The sequence below is a fragment of the Thermobia domestica genome, chromosome 8, assembly GCF_964235325.1.
Source record: "Thermobia domestica chromosome 8, izTheDome1.hap1.1, whole genome shotgun sequence".
Taxonomy (NCBI): Eukaryota; Metazoa; Arthropoda; class Insecta; order Zygentoma; family Lepismatidae; genus Thermobia; species Thermobia domestica.
The window spans coordinates 121,572,632-121,586,749 of NC_137461.1; the positions used below are offsets into that span (position 1 = coordinate 121,572,632).

Consider the following 14,118-nt stretch of genomic DNA (forward strand, 5'->3'; position numbering starts at 1 on the left):
ACAATGGAAGAGAAAATCTGCATATGATCGCTATTCTAATCCAACCATAGATGCTCAATAATTTTCAAATTGTGATTCTGAGTGGGTCAGAGCAGTTTAAAATTCCTCAAACTACATCTGAACAAACATACACTCACATATTCAGAGTGGACCATTTATCTTGAAACCCCCTTTTATCTTGAAAAACTTGTAACTTTTAAATAACAGATAAAAATTGACAAAATTTTGTACCATGAAAATATCGAGAGGAGGATATTGTTTGATATACTTTCTAATACCACCAAATTAGCAGTGTTACCAATTCAGCAAAAAGTTTTTTTTTTTTTTTTTTAGATCATTACATATTTCAAATCTACGTGTTAAACAAATACTTATAACACAATAATCATTATTTAGTATTATAAACTAAGGAAGTTACAGTATCAAACATCCATGAACATCCATATTTAGATCTCTACAATAATAATAATGTAAGTGAGACGGAGGTATCAATATACATCAAAAGTATCTTAGTGTCTACTAAGACCACGATATGACTTATTTCTAATAAGTCGGAATAAAGTTACAAAGGATTGAAAATTTTACTTTTGGAAAAGTTCTTACGTAAGTATCACATTTAAACACAAATATAATTCATTCAATAAATGTAAAGTTATGTCATAAAGCCGTTTACGGCAATTTGACCTCTCAAAGCGTTCCCGAGATATTATGAACATTCATAAAGTCTGCAACACTGCTTATTATTATGCAATTGTGAGAACTTGTAATTACAATTTCGGAAACTATTGCTGTAATATTAATAGAAGCAGATGAAATGAAATGTTTTTCACATCTTCAGACTCTTTCGAATCATAAATTCTTTTTCAAGTGTTATGCAATCCTAGTCAATGAAATTAAATCTTATATTTCTAGCGAAGTGAATAACTAAGATATACCATATGAAGTAATAAGAAAATGATCAAAAGGAAGAGATGAAATTACAGAAGATAGAAAAAGAATGGTAGAAAGAGAGGAAATACTAGCAATACCATACAAAGCTTATTGATACTCATATCCGGCTCTAGCTGGAACGAGGAGGATAACGAAAAGAACCTGAGTAAGAGTAAGATATGCAGGATCGAAAATACCGGGTTAAAGGAGGAATTTTAGGGTTCCTATTTGTTGATAGTTACCATATCTATTTTCCCACAATTTTGCAAATAGAAGATACATGGGTAAATTAGTACACCATATTGGTATTGCATCATCTTAATAGCAACCGTCATGACAGTGTTCTCCGAACTCTTCTGATACACTTAGAAACACTAACGACATATAACAGTCATTTGCTACCAGACCCCATTACTTTCTACCCAAAAACACAAATATAAAATCTTCTTGTATGAGGATAAGTAATTCAGAAATTAAAAATAAAATAATAGAACGAAATATTTTATTTCGTTACAAGTACAACGACATATTTCGCTATTTTTATTTAAGAGTTAACATACCGAATTTCACATTCACATCTAAACTAGTTCTGACGTTGGATATTTTCTGAATAAAGAAACATAAATTTGAATAATATAAAAACTGTCCCCATTTTTCCTTTTAGGAGAGGATTTTTCGCAAAAGTTGAAACATGTATTTCCTTAAAAAAAAAAAAAAAAAAAAAAAAAAAAAAAAAAAAAAAAAAAAAAAAAAAAAAAAAAAAAAACAGTACTTGACACCTGAGTTGAGAAAATCCTCACATTGGGCATTTTTTGAACAGAGTCAGAAATTTAGATATTATATAAATTGTACGGGACTATCGTAAACGCTGTAATAAATATTAAGTTGTTTCTATTGTGGAATTTATGTAAAAATGTTTCACGTGCATTGCTTCAGGGATTCGTGAGACACTTATACTTATCAAAACCATTGAAAACTCCTTTACCTCCCCTTAGGATTTGTGTTTCAAGATTTTTTTTTTTATCCTTTGCTTTCGAAACAAAAGAAGTTTCAAGTTTCCAGTAATATGGCCCGAGTATTGATGAGTGAGTCACTTTTACTCTTTTATATAATAGTATAGATATGCTTTGAGGGAAATAGCTACTATGGCATTAACTACGAAAGAAAGAAATGATTGTTCACTTCTTTTTATTCTCTTCCTTTTCTGTCAGCGTTTAAAAGTTACTAAATAAAAATGATGAACGACGAAAATAGTGCGAAATCTCATACTTCCTCTTCTAAATGCAATGCTTTGACTCTCGTTCATGTTTACCGAAATTTCACGAAGGGCTAATCTTAGCTTCGTCTGTCTTCGTCGCTTCGCTTCGAATTTGTGTATTGCACTTAACAGTTTCTTCTGCCAGGAACGATGACGAAGTAAATGTGTCTTCACTCACTGTCATGAGATAAAGAATAGGCTACGAAAGAATAGTTTTAACAGAGTTCTTAGCAAGCCTAAACTTGAAAAGCTACTATTGCTTGCCTCTTGTTTATACGAAGCATTATAAATATATATCGTATAATAATAAAATACAGTGTATTAATGATTATTAGCATCATTTTGAGTTTGACGTATAATTATTTGGATAGGCTTGACCTTATTACCTTAATAAACCCTACGTCCCTGTTGGTAATTTCTTGATAACTGACAATCACAAAAGGTATACACCACGAATGAGGGAATCAGTTGAAGAATTCAAAAATTGGCTAGATATTCATAATTGTTGGTGTATAAAATCTGATAAAGTTAATTTGTTTATTAATTATTTTTTTTAAAAGGATATGGTGCAAAAATCGCTTCTCAACTTAAGAGCTCTGATTACAAGGAAGTTAATTCTAATCTCTCGCAGAAGTCATTAAGAAAGTGTACTTTGTTGGAAGAATCATAGCTTATTGATAGCACTTTCTAAAAACACCACATGTTGATGCACTTTCGTTACCGGTAATATATAATTTACCTAAAATACATAAAGAAGGAGTTCTGCCTACAGCTATTGTTTCTGGAAAACATCATCCTACTTACCTTTCTATCAAGTACTTCAAATATGTAGATGACACAATTATAGTGTATAAACTTGACGAACAACTGCAAAGTTTGCTTTAGAGATTGAATACTACATATTCAAGAATCAAATTTACGATTAAGTTATGGAAAGAAAATGATTCGATTTCCTTGATTTAACGTTCAGTACAAAGAGTAATAAATGTACATCCAATTTATATAGGAAGTCTTCTGTTTCTACACACACAATAAATGAGCACATTCATTTAAAATTAAGCTAACTTATGGTTAAACTTCTTTCTTCGAATTTAGATATATGTATCTAGGAAAAAGGAAAGAAAACATCAAGTAAAATAATTTGATATTCTTGGGATATTTTTGAAAAATTAAAAAAAAAAAAAAAATAGTTTTGGATATCTACAGCAAGTAGAATTTTATTCTTCTTTTTAAAATCGTATGTTGATCTGAATAAAGTTGCGAAGAAATATGGTTTACGAGCAAGTTGTAAATTTCTAACTACTGTAGGAAAACATCTTACTGATTTTAAAAGTATTATGTAAAGAATTGCGTCCATGAAACAATGAAGCTATATGTCAATTTCAAGGCTCATAACAAAAGAAATATTGATACCAGGATTAAAGAAAATATAAGAGTGTGTAAAGGATCAGCATTCTGTGGTTTCAGGTGTATCCAAGCATCTAGGGATCATATAATTAAGGACATGAAAATCATCAAGAAAAACTACATCGCAAATTGAAAGGAATATGCTTGATTCGATTGGATTTGATTTTAACATCCCGTTTAGCGCGAGTCTATATAAGACTTTAACCAACAGGTTAACGTAAGATCCGAACCACATGAGCTCCCTCCAGGAATCGAACCTGGGTCTCCCGCTCTAAAGGGGCATACGCTATCCACATAGCCACGAGGGAACTCAGGAATATGTTATGTCTTACTGTAAGAGAACGAAGAAACCCAAGTTGATTTTGATTAAGGTAATCTGAATAAAAGTTTGGACTGTACTAATACTGATTCATTCAAAAATTTAACTTACATTAATTTTAAACTTACCTTTTATTTCTCATGTGATTATGGAGCAATTAGTCATAAGATTATATAAGGTTGTAAAATGATATATCTGTGAATTATATAACTCGAGAAATTATTATTTTCTGTAGTGATATAATGACAGTTGTTGTACTCTTCGTTTAGATTACATTTACTAAGTTTTTGTCATATCTTTGGTATATGTGAATGGTAAGGAAATTTGACAATTGGTCAACTATGTTCCATACCATGATTTGTGCTTTATACTGTTTTGTGGACAATAAGTATGTGAGTTCGGAGTCTTTATTGTTCTTCATACATTGAACGGCGAAGCGTGAGAGCAGGAGCGGCTCTGGAAGTTATTTCAAAGAATAAATATTTTGTCACTGAAAGTTTAGTTATATTACTTAGTTAAGAATAATATAGCGGACAGCTTTCTATTTCATTTCTAAAATCATTTTATTTACAACTGTAATTTTTTGAACTATTTTGCAGTTATGCATTTATATAAGGACAGTAATTGACAAGTTCTTAACCTGACTGTTATTGTTGGTTGAACTTTATCCTACACTTTCAACACTGCGGCATGTATGACATAAACCTCTAGTTTAAGGAAGCATTCGAACCACCATAATACATTCTCACAGGAAATCGAACCCGGAATCCCATCTACCAAAGTTTCATCTAATTATTTGAAAATAAATGGAGCATTTACTTCGTTGATTGTGTCTATGACAATTTTCTCATGCGGTTTCAGCCATTTCAAAAGACCAGAGAATAAGTATCGTACAGGAGAGTACTTACAGACGCAATCAAGGAAGTAAGTGTTTCATTACCCTTAATTAAATTATTCTTTAATTGGTTAATAATTGTACAAATCTATTTTAATAAATTGTATCACCGTCGAATTTTCAAGAATTTTAAAAAAAATAAGTGATAAAAAATTAAAATGTAATATCTGTAATGTATTTTAAAAAATATATAATAAATCTAACAATGAATTTTTCTTGTTTGTAAAATTCAGTATTGTTAATACAGGTATCCATGAATTTTAATATACTAACTGTACTCATGACGTTGCCAGTCATTAAAGTTTAATAATAGTTTTGTGAATATAAGTGCACGTTCTATTATTGGTTAAGATTCAATATGTTGTTTGACAAGAATCTAGATAAAAACAGGTAAGTTGTGAAAAGGAACAGTGAAGACGGAATTTCTAAGAGCACACCACTGAGTATGTCAAATTCTTCAGAGAGAGAGAATGGAAACGTTTTGAGGAGGCTTCTACATACACTTGGAGGATTTTGGCTATTAAAGAATAAAGCTACTTATTCGTGCTTCGTACGGTGTAAGTATTAGCTATCTTAAAATTTAGGAGTCTCCACTGGATTCGAGTGGAAATTTTCCAACACGTGTAAATGAATTGCACTTGCTCCTACTTGTGAATTGTGAAGACAGATGAAAAGTTGCGAGTGCAAATGATGCCAACATGGTGGGATTGTTCGTTCAAGCTCACAGGAATAAAGTGTCATATTTACAATCGAAGCGATGCAGTTTGCAGCGCGAGAAATGTCTATAGCAGTAGTGTTTAGAGAAAGGTACGAGTAAATCAAGTGCAAAGAAATATTTTAGAAAAGATGAGAAAAATGGAACCGATTTTGAATTTTATTATGACTATTTGATCAAAATATTTGAAACTAAATTCAACATTGTTACACTTATGAAAAATCTCAGTTCAAGATCGAACCCATGACTAAGTATGTGTGCTAAACCATTCTTGTTGTGAGTCCACATTTTATTTATACTTTCATTTTAACCGGAATCTCTAAATTTCCCAGACATATTATAGTGTAAGCTAATGTGAATGAAATAAGCAGTGGCGTCTTCATAGCTCTTTAGAGGAAACGTAAGTCTCTACAAACGGAATGTAAGTTCCCTAATCGGAAGCAAAATGATACTTGTACAGACACAATAGAGAGTGTGACAGAAAATGGAAATTACTTCTTTGTAGTTAAGTGAGAGTGTTAGTATGCTGTTATTCCCCTCTCAAAGGCTTAAAACACAAATTTTCAAGCATAAAATTTAAATTGAATATTTAAGATACCCACACTAGTATAATTGACATTCGTAGATTTTAGGATGCAGTGGAGGCAGTTGAGTTTGCAATTTACATTCGCATTCATATTAGGTTCCACTTAAGGCACATCCGTAGAACTCGGTACTTAAGTTTATTAAAATTACTGTCATTGATTTCGATTTCCCGATAGCAGTTCAATCTCCAGTTAGAAATACACTGTGTACAGAAGGAGATAATATGAAGGATCACCTTTTATTATTCTTACATCAGCACAGTCTGAAATCATCGTATGCATAATATATCCATCATATTAACTTTTTCATCATTATTTATAGTTTTACACACGGTGACTTGTGACAAAACTTTAAGGAGAAGGGGGGATCAAAATGAAACTTCAAAGTATAATATTCAAAAAATAGGCAATTGAAAAAAAAGAAAAAGAGATGTTCGTTAACACAACAGAACAAAAATTATAGCATCTGAGGTTTCTGAAATATTCTCTTCGGGACAAATTACCAATGTCTATTACTTCTATTACAGTCTATGTAGTTTCAGTATTCCTTGAACTAAACAATACACTAAAATGTACTGATACATAATTCGCAAACCAACTCATCTCTACTGTAGGTGTCTCGTTTCAAATAATTGTAACTACTTCCACTTTCTTCACTTTTTCTTTGTGTATACTCAAACTTGGTCTACCTACTTGCATTCTTTTTTTCTCCTCATATAAAATGAAGATAAAACGTACTCACACACACACGCAGAAGACATTTATTTACGTATACATTACTTCGACTTATTTGGCATTAAATACAGCTCAATAATTTCTTTTTAAAGAATCCAGGAGAAGATTATCTTGTTCATTGTCTTCTGGTCACTAATTTCAGTTGTCATTGAAAATTATTCACTATATGAGAGACACTGAATGAACATATAACACAAAAACATCCGGAAAGAATACAGGAATGTGTCAATTTAGCATCCCAAGAATAGGTTCCACCCCCACTCTTACACCTCTATCGAAAACTGGGCTGTGGTGGCTCAGTGCTAGAGCGCTCACCTCTGGTACGTGGGGTCCATGATTCCATCCCAGCTTCGTCAAGTGGACTTTGTGGCTAACAAACACCATGTGTGTAAGTTTTATTGGGGTTGTCCCGTTTCCTCACACTTTTTTCATTTCAGTATTTCATTCATTTCTCATCATCACCGTTTCCTTTAGCCCACACGACATAACCAAGAGATGTAAAACTCAAAGTAGAAATAACACTGTTATCATTTCACTTTTCACATTGAAAACTAGACTGGAAGATCTGGATTGTTGAAACGAAAGTGGTAGATCTTAGGTTTATTGGAACTGGGATGGGATCTTCCGGTTTGTAGAAACTGAAAGTACTATTTAAAATGAAAATCAAATAGCTTTTTTTGTTTGTTTAACGTTACACTGTTATGTCCTTTAGTCTAAAGAAGACAATGATTAATGAAAGTGAATGATTGTGGGGAATCAATTGTTTAGTGCTCTCGCACCGGGAATTGAACCCAAAACCATAAGCACCAATACCTCAAGCGCTAGCCACTAGAACTAAAAATTCTAGCTTTCAATGTTTCCATACATATTTCCACTTATATGTAAGATGGCTGCTTACTTAAGTTTTAAGCTAAAAGAGACGGATCATTAGTGAAAGTGAATGATGGTGATATTAATATTTTGTGCCCTCTCACCGGGAATCGAACTTGGGATCACATGCACCAAAGGCACACGTGCTAGCCACTAGACCAATTTGGAGGACTATTAACTGTTTAAGTGCTTATGATATTTGTAGATCAAGAATTTATGGCTTTGTGGATACACATATTTATTCGACCAATTTACAAGAAAAAAATTGTAATAAATATTTAGAAAATACAACTTATTACATGATTATGAACTTTATTTAGTTCTTACAACACTTACAACACAGTATTTTAATCAAGATATTTTAGTTACAATATTTTGTAAAGTATGAATAATACTGTGTTACTTATTAAGTTAAACGTTTTTAATATGATTGTTTTCATATATACATGTAGTGAACAACTATACATAAAATCTCTTACTCATGTGCTCTTTCTAAAAAAAGTAACAATTTAAAAAATACAGGTACATACAGGGCAAATAAATGGGCTAGAATAGAAATTTTCAACTTCCGATCCACAGGCTAGTTATAAACTGATAACAATCGAGAAAATCATCTCACTTCAATTTCTGGCATATGAGTATTCCTTGCAATTTCTATCTTTCTGCTCTCCCCTGGAGACTTGTTCACGGAGGATAAAAATAGGAGCTAGATTATTATTATACACCAAGGAAACATAAAGAAATGAACTCGTCGGAGAAGAACAATGAATATAAACCTTGTCTTATTTGTTGCTGCTATTACTTTACAAGTTGTGAGTTCCTTTGTTTAAGAAGGGAAGATTACCGCATCGTGCTGGTGTTTTTATTGTTATTGTGCTTCAACTGAACGTAACTTTTAATCATAAACTTTCTATTTCACCAACTTCCGTCTATGTTATTATTTTTCTATTTCAAAAGAATGAACAAGTTTTCAAAAACCAATCATTTCACTATTAGCTTAAAGTAAATTCTTGAGTTCACAATAATGTGTTTTGTTCCTTGAAAATATTTCAAAAGATTGGAAGTGCAAGGATTATTCAGGAATAAAAATTTGAACTAAGAAAAATATTTGTTAAAATTCCTGAGCGCGTTAGCAAACAATAGCGAAACGTTTAGTTTTATTTTAAAATAGACTACTCTTGAAACTCATCCTGCTTCTAGTGGATACTTGTAATATGTTTACAGTCTTTAGGTATCAGGATCTTAATGAAATATTGAAGTGAATATTTCGTTGAACGTTGTTATTCTTTGATTATTTTACTATGCATTCGGAAGTCATTTTATTATTTAACTTTATTCGGACATAAATTACAATTTCTTCCTTTTACACCTATATTTTTTTATAGTATCGTGTTAAAAACATTGCCTGCTTCACCAAAAATATTAAATTTTTAAAAACAAATCTTTCTACTGCTTTATGTTTTAGGAAAATTTACCAAACTGATAATAGAGAGGTTGAACTGTTCTACTTTAGACTCAAATATTGTGTGAAGGTTTTGCTTAGTGACCTGGAAAATAAGCAAAATTGTATTTAGATTCAGAGTTATATACACATCATTGATATATTGTGAATCTCCTGTGAATTTGTTCCTCAATGATGCTTACCATTTGTATATTAACTACACGTAAAATTATTGACCCCACCTCGGACCAGCTTTCCTTAATCTAGATCGTAAAGATGAGAGTCATCGTCCATCTAAAAGAATAAAAAAGAAAATAATACATAAGTATATATGATTTTAATTATAATTTTAAATAATTAATTATAATAATTAATTACAATTTTTAATAGATCATTGAAGTAACTTACAAAAGTTAATTATAACTTTGCTCATTTCATATGAATATTTTTCTAAGTATTGATATACAATTTAGTAAACAAAGAACTAAAAAGGACACAGAGAAAATAATAAAAGAACCCATGTGTAGGTATTGTAGGCAGCGAATTTTATATTTATACACACAAGAATGACATTCTAAGAGTATTAGTACTATTACTATTATTCTAGAATTGCCCATCTCATAAAATTCAACTCATTCTAATAAGTGACATTAAGACGTTGTATTAGTACCAAAGGTTTCTATTTAACTTCTAAATTTACTATTTTTGCAATCGTTCTGGTTTCATTTTAATGAAAAGTTGAATAAAGCTAAGGTAAACAGAAACAAAACGGAGGAAAATGGTATAGTTTTTTTTTTTGTTTAAAAAACAAAAAAATATCCTAGTATTCATCTCTCCTTAAGAAGTACTTCTTATTGGGAGATAGTAAACCAACTAAACCAGGATCTTGTTTCGAAAATTAAGTTCTTTATTTCTAGACAAATTATCAAATATTCTTCATACTATTTCTTATTCCTATCTTGTAAGTTTCCTCGTTAATAGTAAATGATAATGGCAAGCGATTTTATTAAGATATTATAGCCATGGAGAAAAGGTATGAAGGAAATTAAAATTCAGTTATGTTAATGGATTACTACTGAATTATTACCGTGATTATTCTAGAACAATTAGCGTAGCGTTAAGTTTTGGAAGGGATAGACATACTAAAAGTCTTCTTCCTACACCTTGCAAACTTAAATTATTAGAATTAGAATTCAATATGCAGTATGTTCAGTGGCGTGTTTATTGGGGGCTTCCGGGCTTAAGCCCCCCTTGAAATCTTACTTACTATAGTAAAGTATATGAAATATCTTGCAGAATTTTCACATTTTCAGGCAAAGCCCCCCCCCCCCGAAAGTTAGCATCCCCCCGAAACAAAATCGTAAATACGCCACTGAGTATGTTACTTGCTTCACAGTTATTAAAATGTTTATTACAAAACTCCATTTGCAGCTCCCAATAATAATAATAATATCTTTCAGAATTTGTTTGTATTAACAAATTTGTTTTATTTAATTTTTATTTTGTCTCCAGTATTTGTAGTTTAGGTCTCTTTTCAATATTAAGGTTATGTGAAATATGGACATACCTTGTAGCACTTCTTTTTCTGATTATCCACTACAGTACTTTTTGTTATATTTTCAATAATTTGAAGCTGACTTCAAGCTTTGGCTTGTGTTTTTCATTTTACAGCTTTTGTGTTTACATCACATAGATGTTACTACATTAATATAGTTCATGTGTGTGCGTATTGATATTAACAGAGCGTAAGTAACTTTTCCATTGAATTACACATGTTTGAGAAAGTATATCTATTAGCATATTCAATCTACTTTCGGCAATATTTAATTAAAAGAAATATTTAGTTTTATCGATTTAAACTAAGAAAGTTTACATATAAATGCTGCAATCTCCGATGAATAATAAATTTTCAAGAATTATTTTCATGAACTCTTATATATTAACTTTCCCATATGTTCAAATATAAATATTGTGTATACGTTAGATGAAAATAGTCACGTGCATAGATACACAGTAAAGTTAATAACACGTTTTGGTTTGAGTGTAGTTTGCAAAAAAGAAGATGTCAACTAGGAAAGTTGAGTGAGAATTATATCCAATATAAATAGTTTCATAGTTGGCCACAGATAGTTTCATCAATAACAGGCTTGAGACAATAATTCTACCAGAATGAGTTAACTTGTGGCACAACTAGTTCATAGGCATGCTTAGCATTTACATCATTGGTACAGGGGTACTGAATTTATTTCCTCTGATTCAGAATGCATATCAAGCGGTAGATCCTTGACTCCTATAAATGTTCAAAATGAATCTCAAACTCCAGACAAACAAATTGTCGTTAGTTGCAATTTCACATTGTTGTATGTAACATGTGGAGACCTAATTTTGACAAACAAAGTCCTTATCGATTGAATTAACCAGTGTAGCAATTTATTCTGACGAATCTTGGTACATACAGTAAATATATTGAATGTTTTTGCACCGAATTATTAATTTACTCTGTGTATTCCTGCTTACTACACTCTTGTAAAATAAGCTCTGTACAACTTTTCATTGGGAGCACTTTCACATCCCTCTCATAAATTTGCTGTTTTTAACTTGACATTAATTTTTATATGACATTTTATGCATACTATTTAATAACAACTGTTCAAATACACCTAATCATTTGGTTTTCACATAATAATAATAATAAACTTGTACATCCAAATACACACAACCTAGAAAGTAACAACAATCTAAACACAACAAAAAGGCAGACTACAAAACTTCTCACACTCGCTTTTCTCTCCCGCACAGTGTTGTCATACTCCGGTATTGCAATTAAACATAAGACAAATCTAGATCGTAAACGATTTACAAATTAGTGATAACCAAACGCTTTCAGTGATTCATAAAGTAGTTATTGATTGAAGTTTTTATTTCCTTTTATTCATAAATAAAGCTTCTTGAAACATGTATGTATATATAAAACTAAGAGTAAAGTTAGCATCATTGCACTACGTATGGGTATCACTGTTAAAACATTTCTCCAAATATCTTTCTGCCAGTATTACTCATTGTAATATTAATTGACGCTCATCTAAATAATGTTCCTTCCAACGTTTTAAATAGTTCGTTCGGGCATTTTTCATCAGGGTCACAAATCTTAAGACCTTTTTCATGCATGATCTTCACATTGTTCATAAATTTCAACAGTGGTAAAATAATGAATATTGAACAATATGTTTTGTTGATACTAGTTATATATCTACTTGCTCTAGAAGATATAAATTACTCTATTTATAAGATATGTAACAATTGAGGTATGTAAATTGAACATTAGTTCAACTTAATTATTGAAACCTAGATGTCTGTCTGTCTGTCTGTCTGTCCGACTGTCTGTTATTTGAGATTTTTTTTTCAATTTTGAACTCTGCATTGGATAGAGCATCAAAATCTATCATAGAAAGACATTAAATTTTTCGCGTTACTCTTACCGTTCCCTAGATATTGTCCAAAATATGGCCGATTTTCAGGGATTTAAGGAGCCATATATCGGAAACCGTAAGTCATAGACAGATCATATTGGTGTTGATCAATATTTAAAAGGATGGTAAATATTTTGGTACCAAAGAGTAATCGGTTGTCACTGGTTTGGCCAATAGCCAGTTGGCTGGTGGCCACCAATTAATATCGGTACCAAAATGTTTACCATCCTCTTAGGTATTGATTAACACCAATATCATCTCTCTATGACTTACCGTTCCTGTGATATTGGCCAAAAATGGCCAATTTCTAGATATTTAACGAGCCATAGCTCGAGAACCATAAGTTGTAGAGAAATGATATTGATGTTGATCAATACCTAAGAGGATGGTAAATATTTTGGTACCATAGTAACCGGTGGCCACTGTCCAACTGGCCACTAGTTTGGCCAGTGGCCATCAATTAATATCGGTACGAAAATGTTTAACATTCCATTAGGGATTGATTAACACCAATATCATCTCTCTATGACTTACCGTTCCCCTGATATTGGCCAAAAGATAGTTCCAATTTCGGGAGATTTAAGGAGCTAAATCTCGGGAACCGTAAGTCACACAGAGATGATATTGGTGTTGATCAATACCTAAGAGGATGGTGAACATTTTGGTACCAAATAGTAACCGGTGGACACTGATTACCTGTCTACTGGCCAACTGGCCACCGTTCCCCAGTTATTGGCCAAAAAGTTCGAATTCTAGATATTTAAGAAACTACATCTCGAGAACTGTAAGTCCTGAAAGATGATATTTTGATAATTTTTGCGAGAAAGAGAACAAGGTGCAGATAAAAAGATTTACTTTTACATCTAGGAATAATGACAGTTTTCCTTCCCCCTCCATCTCTCTATTCTTTTTAAGTTCGTTCTGGCAATACTCTTGGAGCATTCTCAACTGGTTTAACGTGAATTTTACCATATCTAATCAACCGATAACTATTTCAAATTTCTATGTGCACAATGTAGCCAGATCAAATCCTGCTACTCAATTTTGGTATCATCACCGTCTTCTTTGGCCTAACCGGCATAACCGTGGGACGTAAAACTCAAAGATTTCATTTCATTTCATTTTTTCAATTTTGGTAATCATATGTAAGCCACATTTTTGTAATTTTGATGATTTTTTGTATCTAACCTTAAAAAAAAGTGTAATAAAGTTGTTCCTAATCATTAAATTTATTTTCGATATAATTGTTAATGATACCATCCCAGTCTTTATCCAAAGTCCCTTTTTCAGCAATAGGTTTCAGCTTAGCGACGTATTTTTCGTTCTAATGTAACAAGCCTCGAATATATTTCTTTCGATATTCGAGGCACCACGGTATGATACTTCAACATTTTGCATTAAATGTTTAGTGGATTGCAGATGTTTCACAAACGTGATATAGCTTCTTTATCCTTACGGGAATTTCTTATTTTGGTCTCGTGCCGATGTTTCTTT

At 31.6% G+C, this 14,118-nt stretch overlaps 1 protein-coding gene across 1 annotated transcript in view; it reads right to left on the reverse strand.

Annotated features, from left to right (window-relative positions):
* Window positions 1–8,005: 8,005 nt before the first annotated feature.
* LOC145693184 (general odorant-binding protein 69a-like) overlaps window positions 8,006–14,118 on the reverse strand; it is a 50,502-nt gene continuing 44,389 nt past the window's right edge. Inside the window, exon 7 of the mRNA XM_081768953.1 lies at window positions 8,006–9,448. Coding sequence (XP_081625079.1) covers window positions 9,413–9,448 — 36 coding nt within the window. The 3' untranslated portion in view covers window positions 8,006–9,412. The remainder of the gene's footprint in view (window positions 9,449–14,118) is intronic.